General features: G+C 43.7%; 1 protein-coding gene across 2 annotated transcripts; it reads left to right on the plus strand.

The window, feature by feature from the left end:
- Positions 1-1,508: 1,508 nt before the first annotated feature.
- xpo1a (exportin 1 a) lies at positions 1,509-15,577 on the plus strand (the record flags this gene model as incomplete). Of its 2 annotated transcripts, XM_079219475.1 has the most annotated exons (24): positions 1,509-1,634; positions 1,786-1,887; positions 2,904-2,976; positions 3,066-3,127; positions 3,219-3,263; positions 3,351-3,532; positions 4,464-4,512; positions 4,796-4,915; positions 5,318-5,446; positions 7,422-7,580; positions 8,393-8,575; positions 9,067-9,205; positions 9,616-9,797; positions 9,899-10,055; positions 10,570-10,733; positions 10,815-10,949; positions 11,057-11,240; positions 11,969-12,075; positions 12,719-12,913; positions 13,003-13,171; positions 13,297-13,431; positions 14,081-14,240; positions 14,515-14,611; positions 15,415-15,577. In XM_079219475.1, 24 exons carry the CDS (start codon positions 1,509-1,511, stop codon positions 15,559-15,561), a joined length of 3,201 nt encoding a protein of 1,066 aa, XP_079075601.1. In that variant the 3' UTR covers positions 15,562-15,577. The 2 variants fall into 2 exon arrangements, with proteins under 2 accessions (XP_079075601.1, XP_079075602.1); XM_079219476.1 differs by lacking the exon at positions 10,815-10,949.
- Between the last annotated feature and the right edge of the window lie 553 nt (positions 15,578-16,130).

Consider the following 16,130-nt stretch of genomic DNA (forward strand, 5'->3'; position numbering starts at 1 on the left):
TTAGAGGAAGAGCACACTTGCACGCATTGAAACATCTCCCGTGCGAACCAGAGTCAGAAATAAAAACGAGACTCTTTATATATATATTTTTTTTACGTGATTATGACCCGGATTACCGCTCAAAAAGGTGCGACTCTGTGAACGTTGACTTTTCCATTTAGCGGTTGCTCCTTTAGCGTGGTGGGAGTCGGCTGTAATCACTGGTAGCTCCAAGAAAAGAGAGATGTGTCTAAACTGGAGGAAGACGAGAAACAATAAGGCAGCGGGAAGCTTTTAAAAACGTCGCCGAGAACCGATAAGAATCCAGCGGTAACGGTTCCTTGTTTTTCTTTTTTCTTTTTAAATTAGCTCCGTCGGTTTCATCGGGGGGGAGTTAGCTTGTTGCTATCGAAGGTTAAGGAGCCGTCTAAGCGCGTGCAATGAGATAACGTGACGCCGTTTTTTCACAATATTCCGGTTTTTCCCAAAGAGTACAAGTCTACATCCGGATATCCGATACTTTTTTTTCCACGAGTGGGACGGGGGACACAAAAGGTGAGTTAAAGCCTGATCAACTAACCATCCGTTGGTTTAAAAAAAAAAAAGAAAAAAGTATTGTTTTTTTGCCCAGCTTGCCACCTGGGGGCGCTGTTTTCCTCTTACTGGTTCCACTGGGTGTCGAGGTTTGGACCACGAGGGCTGAGTGTCTTGACACTTTTATTTAACTCTGATTTAAAGCGCGTCATGAGCGCGTTTTTACAATACCCCAAATTCATCCTTTCGTTTTATTTATATATATATATATATATATATATATCTATCTGTTTAATGCATTGTTGGAAGAAGTACTTTACCTCCAGTATCGAAATGTACCTGTATCATTGAAAAATACTAGTATGAAGTTAGATTTATAAGAAAGCAGTGATGTGTTTTTGCACCTGAATAGTAACAGACAACTACAGTTGTCGGATACATGTAGAGTACAAGTATAAAGTAAAATACAATGGAAATAGTTCAGTATAAGTACCTCACTAGAATTGTACTAGATTAAATGCACTTTGGTACATTCCACTACGGATTAAATGTTTGAGTTCACTAGATTGCTTTACAGTATTTCAAATATGAATGAAATAGGTTTTCAAGTTATTTATGGATAGATCTCAGTATGAAAATACTCTATTTGTCTAAAAATTAAATAACGGCAAGTAAAAAGTGAGAATCTAAAACAATAGTTCAAATATAAGGATAAAATATGACATTAAGTAGTTGTGTGTGCTAGACAGGTGTACACTAATTAAAAAATAAATAAATAAACTAATGGAAATGGAAATCCTGTGTATGTGAAATGAGAAGTTTTGTGTTTACACATGTTTAAGATATAAGTATATGAAGGTAAAGTAACAGCAAAGCTTTAGATCTGAACATTATGCGTGTCTGTGTAGAGATGTGTATATTTTGTGTCGTTTCATTCATACCGTAGTTACTGTAACCAGTTTGAAGTCTTTCTCATGCCTCCCATCAGAAGCTCTATGCCAGCAGAAATGACGATGTTGGCCGACCACCCAGCCAGACAGCTGCTGGACTTCAGTCAGAAACTGGACATCAACCTGTTGGACAATGTCGTCAACTCCATGTACCACGACATCGGATCCCAGGTGACGACACATGGTCGACGCAAACGTGTCACATCAGACTATGAACGTGGTTACATGTATATATGCTACGCAGCAATTGGAGGAGGTCAGGTCAAAGTAGATCTTTTTAGATTCATGGCTTATGAAGGTTTTTTTTGTTGTTCTCTTTTAGCAACGAGTTGCCCAGGAAGTCCTCACCAACCTGAAGGACCACCCAGACGCCTGGACGAGGGTCGACACCATCCTGGAGTTCTCTCAGAACATGAAGACTAAAGTACGTACCCGGCGAAGCAGAGAGAAAAGCCACGAGCGCGGCGACTGTAATAACGTGAGCTGATGTTTATCAGTTTATCAGGCGGCGGCTTTCAGGGCAGTCGGGTTCCAAGCGTTAACTCTTTTTCTCTTGCTCGCTGTGTTTTTAATATGTGGTCACGAATGATCTGCAACATTATTAATATTTTAGCTGCATCTCTTGTTGTTGCTGTTTTCATTTGGCTGCTGCTGCCAGTGGTGTTAAAAGCTGCAAATATAGATCAGCTTTCAGCGGCTTGATATAAGGTTTCTTCACTGTAGTGTAGAAAGATTACAACTTTACAAATGTTCATTTATTATAATTAACATTTTTCTGGCGTACACGGTTCTCTTTTTACTAATATCTGTGCTCACAAACATGCCTGTAAATAATTTTCAGTGCATCCGGTCCATGCAGAGACAGGATGGCTTCCTGTGGACCCTTAAAAAGTCGTGCGACATTGAATTCATTAACTAAAAATAAAGCCTTAATTGGTTTTAAATTGTCTTAAATTGATCTCTCAGAGAGACAAAGACATGAAAAGTAGGCTTTTGTTAATTGTTTTTTTGCTCTCATTGCAATTTATAATCTCAAAATAATTGGTCACGTGTATTTTTTAAAGTAATTTACAGAATGTCTCTCGCGTTAACGTCACATAGTACCGTGTCGATGAAGCAAAAGATTTCGTGGCATTGGCTGAAACCGGCGCCGTGTGTTTCAAACTCGGCACGACGGGAATCGAGGCGGCGGAATCCTGCACGCTGAGTGAGAAACGCAGCGCTGCCAGTCAACCCGTCAGCAGGCGGTTATTTTGGTGGTTGTTGTTCTAAGAAAACGTCTCAAATCTACTTTGCCGGAAGCTGTAGGAACCCGGCTGCAGCCTCTTGAGTCCTAATCCATGTTTATGTGCAGAGACGCATCAAAAACTAAATGGTGGATATCCTTCATCTGTTGTTAATTGTCTCTTGATGTTGAAGAATACGTCTCTTTCCCCTCAGTATTATGCACTGCAGATCCTGGAGACAGTCATCAAAACACGCTGGAAGATTCTCCCCAGAAATCAGTGCGAAGGTCAGTTTTAACGACTTTAAACCAACGCGTCATAACGAGGTTTCTGTCTGAGGTGAGTGCTCCTCTCACGTCTCTTTATGCGTCTTCAGGCATCAAGAAGTACGTCGTCGGGTTGATCATCAAGACTTCTTCTGATCCCACGAACATGGAGGTGAGCTCACGCTAATGCACGGCACTTTGTGGACGAACGTTTTTTTTAACGCCCCGATGCTGACGTCGCTCTTCTCGATGTTCCTTTGCAGAAAGAGGGCGTGTACATTTCAAAACTCAACATGATCCTCGTACAGGTAAATACACTTTTGCTCGGTACGAGAGCGCGATGGCTGCCGCGAGGCGACGCAGGCCGGTGACGCTTCTTCTCTGGAACCCTTTAGATCCTGAAGCAGGAGTGGCCCAAACACTGGCCCACCTTCATCAGCGACATCGTGGGCGCCAGCCGGACGAGCGAGAGCCTCTGCCAGAACAACATGATCATCCTCAAGCTGCTCAGCGAGGAGGTGTTCGACTTCTCCAGCGGCCAGATGACCCAGGTGAAGGCCAAGCACCTCAAAGACAGGTAACCGGAGTGTGTGTGTGTGTGTGTGTGTGTGTGTGTATGTGTCTCTCTCTCTGTGTCTGTCTCTGTGCGCGCGTGTGTGTGTGTGTGTGTCTCTCTGTGTGTCTCTGTGTGTGTCTCTCTCTGTCTGTTTGTGTGTGTGTGTGTCTCGCTGAGTGTGTATCTCTCTGTGTGTGTGTGTGTGTCTCTGTGTGTGTGTGTGTGTGTGTGTGTGTCTCTCTCTCTGTCTGTGTGTATCTCTCTGCCTGTGTGTGTGTGTGTGTCCTTCTTTGCAGTCCCCAAAGTGTCGACATTCTTCTCTTAAATAAATTCAAATGAGATTCTCTACTGTGGTAAAGTTAAAATGGGCAGATTTTCTTAATCTTCTTTCATCCCAAGAAAGTTTAAAACAAACAGGAAGCGCTGCTTTGTGAAATTCTTCTCTGAGTGGAAGAGTTATGTTCGGGATCATATTTACATTCAAATGGTTTATGGAGGAGTATTCTGAGCATTCTGGTTTGTAAACGCTGTGAACACACACTCCCATGCCGGCTGGAGGACTTTACGGGACGTTGCTTTCTTGCAGCTCGTTTCAAGTCACCTTGTTTGTGGAGCGGCACAATAAATCAACTCGCAATATGGCCGGCTGTAATTTTAAAATTGCAGGAGGCCCAATAAAAGTTTTCTAAATGAGAATAGTAATGTAAAAATGATCATTCCCTCTTCGCAGCTAAAATAATGTTTGTTTTTTTCAAAATAAAGTTCTTACTACCTAAGAGATCATTTCATCGATGTGCCAAAACCCCCAGACTGCACCTCTTCCAATCAGACTTCCACAAAGAGGAACATGTTGGAGTTTGTCCTGGATTATCACTGAAAACACCCTGGAAAAGAAGAGCAGAAACCCCGTTTAATGAAGACGTGACCTGATGACCTTCTCTTTGTCTTTCAGCATGTGCAACGAGTTCTCCCAAATATTCCAGCTGTGCCAGTTTGTGATGGTAAGTAAAGGTCGACGACTCAAGACCAAACTCGGCATCCGGTGTGTTTAATAAAAAAAAATCTATATATTTATTTATTTATATATATACATTTTATATTTGTTTTAAATATTAAAAAAAATATATATATATATATATATATATATATTAAATATGTATTTAAAATAAATATAAAAAAAATATATATGTATGTGTGTATATATGTATTTAAAATAAATATAAAAAAAATATATATGTATGTGTGTATATATATGTCTCATGTGCACCATTTTCTCCTCTATAGGAAAACTCCCAGAATGCACCGCTGGTCCACGCCACGCTGGAGACGCTCCTCCGCTTCCTGAACTGGATTCCTTTAGGTTACATCTTCGAGACCAAGCTCATCAGCACGCTGGTCTACAAGGTAAAGAAATGAGGATAAGAAGTTCAAAGGGACATTTAAACTCTGCCCTGCTGCTTATATGTCGTTGGTCTTTATCATGGCGGTTTCCTCAAAGTATGTTCTATATTCAGGGTGTTTCTGTTTGTGACAAAGAGGAACGTTCACCTTTTTGTTTACTGCAGAGGCCCTGCATCGTTATTTATGTAAATCGAGTCTTGAGCTGAAACGATTAGTCGCTTACCGGCTTAATTGGATTGATTTTGGTAATTGATTAGCAGTTTAAGTAATTTAATCTGAGCTCTCTGGAAATTGTTATGGATTATTTTTCTTGCAATGTATTGGGCAGAAAAAAACAAGCTAATCATGTTGTCTTGAGCTGGTCTGTTGTGAGTCATTTACTTATTCATCATTCCTGTGTTTCAGTTCTTGAACGTTCCGATGTTCCGCAACGTGACGCTGAAATGTTTGACGGAGATCGCCGGAGTGACGGTCAACCAGTACGAGGACCAGTTCGTCAACCTGTTCACCCTCACCATGTGCCAGCTCAAACAGGTGCACACACACACACACACACACACAGTACACACTACACAGGAAACCCGTCTGCAAACTACACTCTGTGTCAGAAGTCCTCCGGGACGATGATCTGACTCAATTTGAGTTTTGCTACATTGAATCCAGTTTGTTTCTGTCAGACATTGTCTCTTTGATGGGAACAATGCTGGAGACGCTGGGACACGCACACATACACACATACATACATACATACACACACACACACACACACACACACACATACGCAGACACACAATCATTTTGAGTGGTGCTCAAGGTAATTGCACTTGGTACGATTACACACAAGCACAATTACATGAGCCCACTCTGTTGTTATTATTACACACAAACACACACTTTGTGCAAACCTCCTCAGTTCCCCACCACACACACACACACACGCACGCACGCACGCACGCACGCATACAGTACTTAAAGTCGGCAGGCAGCGCAAACTCTTCAACTTGCTGTCAGCCTGTTGTTGCGCGCACACACACACACACACACACGCGCTACATTGCCAGGCAGGGTTCTGCTGTTCACTGTTATTAAAAGTAAACACTAATTAGAGTGTTCTGAGAGGACGACGCAGTCGAAAGCTGCAGAGGAAAATTCCCCAAGCTAAAAAGCCCGAGTGGATCACTTCAGTGTCGTTGGTTTGTTCAGAGGCTCGTCGACCTTCCTCAGGCAGCACAGAGGGAAAGTGACGGTATTCACTCAGCCACCTGACGCAGCTGTGGTTGCTGACACACCTACAGCGAGTATGTCTCCTTTTAATTAATGCATTTAAGACTTTATTCATGTCGCACTTTTCAAAGTTAAAGAGTGCTTTGCCATAAAGTCCAGAAATGCACAATATAAAGTGATAAAGTCAAAGTTTTCTCCTGATTTGGCTCCTCTGAGACTCGTCAGTGTAATATTACTTCTATTGTTGCCCAGTTTCATGTTTGCCCAGTGTGTGTGCAACACACACACACACTCTGCACCAGGTGGATGTAAACAGCTCCACCTGCCTGCAGACAGTGGAAGAAGGAATTCATGGTGGAGAGATTCATCATAGAGGATGTTTTCTGTGGTGTGAGGGAGGCTGGTGGGTCTAAAACCCGATAACCGGTGTTTTTAATGGAGTTGCTTTATAATATTTAGGGCGGTGGCTTCGAGTGTGACCCCTTGCATGTCTGGCGACCCCTCCTCACAGGTCTCGGATGTCTTTGGTTCTGTCAAAGACTTACATTGTTTTAAAATTTGAATCTTTTCACATCCATTATTTCACAATAAATATATATATTTTAAAAGGTCAACTAATATGTTGTTTTTTTGGTAGCAGAACAAAGTTTTTCTTTGTTTTTTCTTTCATTAATCTGATCTCAAACCTGTTTGAGGGCTCAGGGCTGCTTTGGTTGAAATCAATAAATATTGATTCATTAGTTTCAGCTCATACAATCTTATTCACAAATTATCTTTTTTCCGCTATATCTTTAACGCTTTATAGATTATTGAACAACATAATAAAATCCCCTTCATCTTAAAGCATTAATTGAAATAGTACAACAGTATAAAGAAAGAAGGTATAGATAATACAAAAAGGGGTGTGGTCTGCAGATACTATGAGATAAGAGGACAAAGATACATGTTGGATTCAGATTTTCTTCCATCTTGTAAATGTCCCAAAGCGTCTCAGTCCTCATGCTGTGTGTTTGGGGGGAGGAGTCAGGTTTTAACTACTTCATTGTGATGAAAAATCTTAACTCTGTTTACTTCCCAGCTTTCCCCAAAGCCTTTAACCTCACGGTCTTTGTTATTTCTAGATGTAGTTTTAGATGAATTGTTTTTCCTGGGTGGTCTCGAGGCTCGACTCCTATTTACAGTCGACTCAAACAAAACACACTGCGGATGTAATTATACGGCAAAACAAGTGAGACAAGTTAGTTTTGGATGTCATGTTTTCTTCTTCTCCTCCCCATGTCATCAGATGCTGCCGTTGAACACAAACATCAGACTGGCGTACTCCAACGGCAAAGACGACGAGCAGAACTTCATCCAGAACCTCAGCCTGTTCCTCTGCACCTTCCTCAAGGAGCACGGCCAGCTCATCGAGAAGAAGCCCAACCTGCGAGAGTCGCTCATGGAGGTAGGACGCGGAAAAGCAGCCGCTGAGGGGCGATTAGCGTCCGGCTCAATAAACAAACCCACAGCGCTCAGCCAGCCGGTGGTTTCGGTTATTCCCGCCTCTGCTTCAGCGTTGAAAAGCAAACCTCCCCCTGACTCGTTCCTCTCTGCTACGACACACATTTGGGACCACTTAACGTGGGAAAGGCCTCCTTCCCCGTTAGTCCACTTTTTATATGCACTTGCTCAGAGATGATCTCTTCAGGAGTCGACTGAGCTGCTTTAGAGCAGAAGAGGAAAGAGTCTGAAGTTTAAACAGATAATATAATATAGTATAATAGTCCCAGATGTAGCCAGGTAACAAACGTATAAGCATATGTTCACTACAGATGTGCAGTCAAGTGTTTAATGTCGTTTCCAATTTGGGCATATCAGATAAATATGTATTTCTTATGTTCTTGTTATTGAACTGACGGTTGCTTTGTATTTGTTGGTTCTTCTCTCAGTGTGATGACGGCAGGAATCCATTGGTTTTATATTACGTACGACATTTTCAGAATGGGCTTTATTTGTTTTGCTCTAAATGGAGAAACAGATTTTTAACCTGCATCAGAATCAGAAACCGTTTATTGCCGGGAATGTTTACACAAACGAGGAATTTTGCTATGCGGAAGGTGCAAACATTAGACAAGACAAACAACAGTGCAATGATATTTAAATCAAGTATAAGATAAAGTGCTCAGACAAACCGATAACTTAATGTAAGTGTATGTTACAAGAAGTATATTGCTGTGCTCTTGGTGTATCGTATGACTGACTCGTGTGACCCCTCAGGCCCTGCACTTCATGCTGCTGGTGTCGGAGGTGGAGGAGACGGAGATCTTTAAGATCTGCCTGGAGTACTGGAACCACCTGGCAGCAGAGCTCTACCGGGAGAGTCCGTTCTCCACCTCCAGCACGCCGCTGCTCTCCGACGTCCCGCCGCGCCGACACCTGTACCTGCCCGTTCTCTCCCAGGTAGGCCTCAGATATTCAGCCACGGTGACCGACACTTTGACCCCTATAGACGGACACAAGTGTGAAGTAATGATCATTTTGATTGACCTGCACATTCGTTTTTTTATGGATAAACAATTAACAGGGTTCTTACGGTCATGGAAAACCTGGAAAATAATTTTAAATGGTTATTTCCAGGTCTGGAAAAGCCCTTGAAAGAAATTCAACCCCCAAAGTTTAGTAAAAGTCATGTAAATGTGTTATATTCATGTGTTCATGTGTTTTTTACCGTTTACACCCAGATTTCACTAACTGTTTGCTCATGGAAATTTAGTTTAAAGTCATGGAGCTGTCATGGAATCCATTGGTCACAATGTGTATGAACCCTGAATTAAGCTTTTGGTTTATAACGTGTACAGTCCAGAACCCAAAGATTCAACATTTACTGTCTTATTTTAGAAGTTAACTGTATGCATCCATCCATCTTCTTCCTCCTCTTCCTCTTCTTGAAGGTGCGACTGCTGATGGTGAGCCGCATGGCCAAACCAGAGGAGGTGCTGGTGGTGGAGAACGACCAGGGCGAGGTGGTCCGGGAGTTCATGAAGGACACGGACGCCATTAACCTTTACAAGAACATGAGGGAGACGCTCGGTGAGTTGGTGGCAAATACCTGCTTCTGTTGCAGCTAAGAAGTGGTTTGTTTCCGGTAGTGTAGCTTCATTTTTGGACAGTCATTACCGCCAGTTTATTTGGTTCTGTAGTATTTCCTACATGTCTTGTGCACTGGATTTCTTTATTCTCTTCCTGGTTACAGACTTAATTGTAAATTGCGTAACTCGGTCGGGAAAATTGTAATTTCTGTCAGACTAACCTCCATTTAAATTGTCTGATTTATTCCTGCATTCATCAGCAGATGTGATGCACGTCTCTCAGTGTTTCCTTTCCCCCACACTGCTGACTCAGAGAGGAATTCATCTTTTTGCACTGTTTGTTAAACGGCAACCAAGATAACTAGAATCGCGTCAGAAAAAGTGACATGACGTTTTATTGCGCGCCTGCAGTGTACCTGACCCATCTGGACTACGCCGACACTGAGCGCATCATGACGGAGAAGCTCCACAACCAGGTGAACGGCACCGAGTGGTCGTGGAGGAACCTGAACATGCTCTGCTGGGCCATCGGCTCCATCAGCGGGGCGATGCACGAGGAGGACGAGAAGAGGTTCCTGGTCACCGTCATCAAGGTGGGACACACGCAGACGATACGTTATACAGCTGCTTCCTTTTGTGTGGCCCTGTGACTAAGATTGTGTGTGTGTGTGTGTGTGTGTGTGTGTGCTCTCAGGACCTGCTTGGCTTGTGTGAGCAGAAACGAGGGAAGGACAACAAGGCCATCATAGCGTCCAACATCATGTACATCGTGGGCCAGTATCCTCGCTTCCTTCGAGCTCACTGGAAGTTCCTCAAGACCGTCGTCAACAAGCTGTTTGAGTTCATGCACGGTGAGAACGTCACAGCGTCGGGGCAAAATTGAAACGCAACTCCCGCTGCTATTTGAAAGTCTTGCGGAGCATCTTAGTTAAAAAGTTCTGATTCGTGAATATAAATCTGCTGACACGCTGTTTAGCCTTTCCCTTTTTAAGCAGCCTGGTGCGACTTGTTGTATCATTTTCAAGCAGAGTGAAGTGTCTTGTTTTTCCGCTCAATGCGCCTTGCGTTTTTACGGGAGCGCCCTGAACGCCTCTAGTTGAAAAATAAGTCAACGCAGAGCGGAAATGCGCCAGAACCATCGGTGCTTTTTCCACATTGTGGTGAATTTTGCTGGATCCTAATGTGACTTAAAAGTTCCACTGCAGAGTGGACGATTTAACACTAATTGTAATATTTGTTTTGTCTTCTTCTTCTTCTTCTTCTTCTTCTTTGTGCTTCTTCTTCTTCTTCTTCTTCTTCTTCTTCTTCTTCTTCTTCTTCTTCTTCTTCTTCTTCTTCTTCTTCTTCTTCTTCTTCTTGACTCAGAGACCCACGACGGTGTGCAGGACATGGCGTGCGACACCTTCATCAAGATCGCCCAGAAGTGCCGGCGTCATTTCGTCCAGGTGCAGGTGGGCGAGGTGATGCCCTTCATCGACGAGATCCTCAACAACATCAACACCATCATCTGTGACCTGCAGCCGCAGCAGGTCGGTCCCGTCTCTGGGCTTTAAGACCACACACGTTCCTCTGAGGGTCAGCGCCCCTTTTTAAAACACGCGTCTCTGCAGGTCCACACGTTTTACGAGGCCGTCGGCTACATGATCGCAGCTCAGACGGACCAGGCGGTCCAGGAGCGTCTCATAGAGAAGTACATGCTGCTGCCCAACCAGGTGTGGGACAGCATCATCCAGCAGGCCACCAAGGTGAGGAGTCCTAATCCACTGCCCACGCCTAACCTTCTCCTCCAACCCCGCCTGCAGTCGTTGTAGAAAGCTGCCGCTAGCGCTAACGTGTGGACTCTCTGCTGCAGAACGTGGACATCCTGAAGGACGCGGAGACGGTGCGTCAGCTGGGCAGCATCCTCAAGACGAACGTCCGAGCCTGTAAAGCCGTCGGCCATCCCTTCGTGGTCCAGCTGGGACGGATCTACTTGGACATGCTCAACGTCTACAAGTGTCTGAGTGAAAACATCTCCTCTGCGGTGCAGACCAACGGTTAGTGTGTGTTTTGGTAGTGAATGCAAGTGGTTTGCACTCTTTTATAATGAGAAAAACATGATTTAGGAGGCTCTAAAACAGAGGAAACAAAGCTGATGATTCACAGGAATGAACGGAGAATGAGATCCCCGTCTCTGCTGTGACAACATAATTAAACCCGTCAAGACTCGCAGCTTTTTATGAGCGTATTTGACGAAATATATGGGCGAGAAATATTTCATTATACTTGAGCCATGATGAAATGTACTGACAAGATTTTCTAATCATAATATTAATAAAATGAATTCAGACTCGCCTGCTTGTAATGAATGCGTTTAGATTATTTATTATTTAACATTATTCACACTCTTTATTGTATAAATCAAAGTGTATAACTTTTCTGCTTTAAAATATAAAAACTTAAAAACGACTAGATCCATGTTATATATTTTGTTAAGTTGTGTACTTATATTATTTCTGATTCTAACTATTTTCAAACCCGGAGAAATCCGTCATATAAATCAATCTAAATGTAAATTTATCCAGTTTTAATTTAGTTTTCTGCAGCATGGTAAAGCGTCTGACAGGTGAAATGTAAAAAGGACCAATATTGGACAAAACATGACTAATAAATGAATGATAACGCTGCATGTGTAAACACACAGCTGTTTGCTAGCGGGTTCACTGTGTCAACTCGTTCAGCACCTCGCTGCACCGCCTGACTCGTTACTCATTCACTCACGCAGGTGAGATGGTGACCAAGCAGCCGCTGATCCGCAGCATGAGGACGGTGAAGAGGGAGACGCTGAAGCTCATCTCGGGCTGGGTCAGCCGCTCCAACGACCCGCAGATGGTGAGCCCGCCTTCCTGCTTCTCTTCATTCTTTTATATATATATATATATATATATATATATAAAACATAAATAAATTTATTTATTTCCATTTAAGACATTTTTCCATAGTTATTTCTCGACTGGAAAAGAGTTTTCCAATGTGTTTTATTTAAATGTGTGTTTTTATCATGCGTTTCATGTTAAGCGGCACACAAAGCATCCTTTGTGCTCAGAGAAAACTGGACGACTAATTTGGGAATCATGCAGATACACAGATTTCTAGGAAGATTTAATTTGTTTAAGTCTGACTATAATTGACCTCAAGGCTCCCGACACATTTTCTTAATTAATTTTACCGCCGTCCTAAAAATGTATTTCAACTGTTCAGAAATCTGTGTAAGCGATTTAAAAAAAAAATAGAAATGTCCGTTTACTTTGTTAAAAAATCAATACTGATATCGGCTCTCGGTCCGATTCCGACTCAGGACGGCTGGATTGGGTATCTGATCCCTGACTTTTTGTTTCTATGTGTAAATATGTATTTATTTGTTAGAATTGGCTTTTTAAAAGTCAGGAAAGAGATGTTTTGTGCCGCCGGGCAGCACAGTGTGGCTGCGACCGACACACGGGTCTTACTGTCGCCTTCCTGTTCCGTGGTCCAGGTGGGAGAGAACTTCGTGCCCCCCCTGCTGGAGGCGGTGCTCATCGACTACCAGAGGAACGTCCCGGCCGCCCGGGAGCCCGAGGTCCTCAGCACCATGGCGACCATCGTCAACAAGCTGGGCGTCCACATAACGGGAGAAATCCCCAAGATCTTCGACGCCGTCTTTGAGTGCACGTTGAACATGATCAACAAGGTCCGTCCGCGTCGCTCCGCTCGCTGTTCTAACGACGGTTCCGACGTTCAGACTTTAACTCCTCGTGCGTTTCCTCTCGTTGCCGTCAGGACTTTGAGGAGTTCCCCGAACACAGAACCCATTTCTTCTACCTCCTTCAAGCCGCCACCTCCCAGTGCTTCCCAGCCTTCCTGTCCATCGCCCCGGCCCAGTTCAAGCTCATCCTGGACTCCATCATCTGGGCCTTCAAGCACACCATGAGGAACGTGGCCGACACAGGTCTGTTGGATAGAGTTCACACAAATAAAAAATCATTTTTTAAACCGTCTCGTTATCACGGACAACTGGAGGTGAAAGAGTGGCGTCTGTCCCTGCTGGTCTGATGGGTCTCGGGTCTCCTGCAGGGCTTCAGATCCTCTACATCCTGCTGCAGAACGTGTCCGGGGAGGACGCCGCGGCGCAGAGCTTCTACCAGACGTACTTCTGCGACGTCCTGCAACACATCTTCTCCGTGGTCACCGACACCTCGCACACTGCAGGTAAAGAGGCGACGTGACGGAGCATCCCGTTTGGACATTCTAGCCTTTTTTTTAATGTTCCAAAGCTCAAAATATACAATGTCCTGGGTTTTTAGTTTTGTTTTTGTTTTCAAATATGAACTTTGCATGAATATGTGACGCCGCATTAATAATAATAATAATGCATTGAATTTATATAGTGCTTTTCATGATGCTCAAAGTCACTTTACACAACATATTTAAAATATCCTAAAAGCTATACATTAAAACTGATTAAAACAAGGTCGTTGTAGGTAAATAAATGGATCAAATCTGTGGTGAGATGAGTTTGATCCAACCGCCCGGAGTGGAGCAGAGTGAATTAAATTAGTTTTATTTATTTGTGACTTTTTCTCAGGAAATCTTATATATTTTTCTTGTATATTTTTCCTTTTTCCTCCTCCTATATTTACAAATTGAATCTCGGACTATCTGACTCTTTTTATTTATAAATGTACCCCACTGTAATTTTCTTTAGCCACACCGAATTTGAAGTATAAAGACTTCTTATATCCTTAATGACTTTATTAATATGTAAAATATAATGTATTGCCTTCTCCGACGTTAGAAGTCCCTCTGTGGGGTGTTGGCAGCTATAAATAAATAACAATGACTTGCTCCCTGTCCACAGGGCTGACGATGCACGCCACCATCTTGGCCTACATGTTCAACCTGGTGGAGGAAGGGAAGGTCAGCGTGGCGCTGAGCGCCGCCAGTCCGGCTAACAACCAGGCGCACGTCCAGGAGTACATCGCCAACCTGCTGAAGACGGCCTTCCCGCATCTGCAGGAGTACGTAGGCTTTTTCGTGGAAGAATTTTACACAAACGCATGAGGATTAAAGGAATAAATACATATTTATACAGTAGACCAGAATGCATTTACACCACTTTGTGAGTGAAGGTTGCAGATTAGACTCCAAAGTGAGTTCCATCTTCAAATTCTACAGATCTTTCTTACTTGTGCGCTTTGATTTCTGCAGAAAATAAGGTCAGCGTTTGGCTTAAAGCTGTTGTTTGAAAGGTCAGCGCTGTGTGACCCCGTTCTAATCGAGTCGTGTCTTCAGTGCCCAGGTGAAGGTGTTCGTCACGGGGCTGTTCAGCCTGAATCAGGACATCCCGGCCTTCAAGGAGCACCTGAGGGACTTCCTGGTGCAGATCAAGGTGAGCGCCCGAAACGCACAACTCAAGGCGATGACATCACGTCTTATAATACAGTCTGTTCTTGAAGTGTGAAGCCGGCTGAAGCTCTTAGGATTCACTTTTACTACGACTGTTTAGATCAGTGATTTCAACCTTTTTTTTAGCACATTTTCTACAATAAAAAAAATCCCGCAGCGCACCAACAACCAAGAAAGTTACAAAATGTCACATTGTAGCATAAAACAGCATGTATGGAAGCTAACTATTGCGCTACCTACTGGCATGGAAGAGTATTTCATTACGAGGCCAGCCACTATACTGCAGCCTCAGGCGCTCAACAATGGAACATTAATCGTGGCAACTAAATAATAATTAAATTGGACATTTTCCCACGGCACAGTTGTTGAAAACGACGTATGAAACAGAATACATATATTTATTTATTTTCTGTGCTTGAATATTGTGAGAATTGTAACAAAGCAAATTGAGTAAAGCATCGTCCTTCATGATTCTGACCTTAGATCAGAATCAAGATGGACAGGACACAATCATTAATTTACCAAATTAGAGACGTCTTTCATGTTAATAAGTCAACAAAGTCGTATTCTAATCCGATTGGAAGTCTTTGAAACTCAACACGTTTCCTTCTAAGCGGAGCGGCTTGGTGGAGCGTCCGGCTCTCCTCTGGAGGTAAGAGCGGCAGCGCTGAGCGGCAGCGCTGAGCGGCAGCGCTGAGCGGCAGCGCTGAGCGGCAGCGCTGAGCGGCAGCGCTGAGCGGCGTGACTCCGGCGGTTGCTGAGCCTCTGCTTTGTGTGGTCCTGCAGGAGTTTGCTGGCGAGGACACGACGGACCTGTTCCTGGAGGAGCGGGAGACGGCTCTGCGCCAAGCCCACGAGGAGAAACACAAGCTCCAGCTGTCGGTGCCCGGAATCCTCAACCCTCACGAGATCCCGGAGGAGATGTGCGACTGAAGCGGCGGCGAAGCGGCGTGTACAGAACAGTTCTGAACGGGGGGGGGGGGGGGGGGGGGGGAGAGCAAGGACGCTGCCTGTTGATACATTGTTTTCTTTTCAAGCGTGTTTGAATGCGCGTGTGTGTGTGTGTGTGTGTGTGTGTGTTTGAAAAGAGAATGAGGGGCCAGAGGAAAGACCCCAGCACTCGGTTGTACGTCGACCAAATAAATGTCAATATGTAAATGAGAATTGTCCCTCTGACCCTCCTCCATCCTGCTGCGGATTCTTTCTTTTTCCTACAAACTTATTTTATACAGCAATGTGTTTTTTTCTTTTTCTTCTGTGTAACAATGCCATGTTTTGTTAATTCTGTTGCTAATTAAAGCTTTATGTTTGGCCATACGGTTATTTTACACCTGCATGAAGTTGAAATAATTCCCGGTTATTTTTTAATCCCTCTTCACCACCTCCTGCTATTTGTTAATATGTAATATATAATGTTACTACGCGATGGTTAGTTGACAGACTGCTCTGGTTTCTGAAGTGCCACGTGCACGGGGCAGGACGAATGTGACGCTCAAGGGGAC

The sequence above is a fragment of the Taurulus bubalis genome (genome assembly GCF_910589615.1).
Source record: "Taurulus bubalis genome assembly, chromosome: 6".
NCBI classification, from domain to species: Eukaryota; Metazoa; Chordata; class Actinopteri; order Perciformes; family Cottidae; genus Taurulus; species Taurulus bubalis.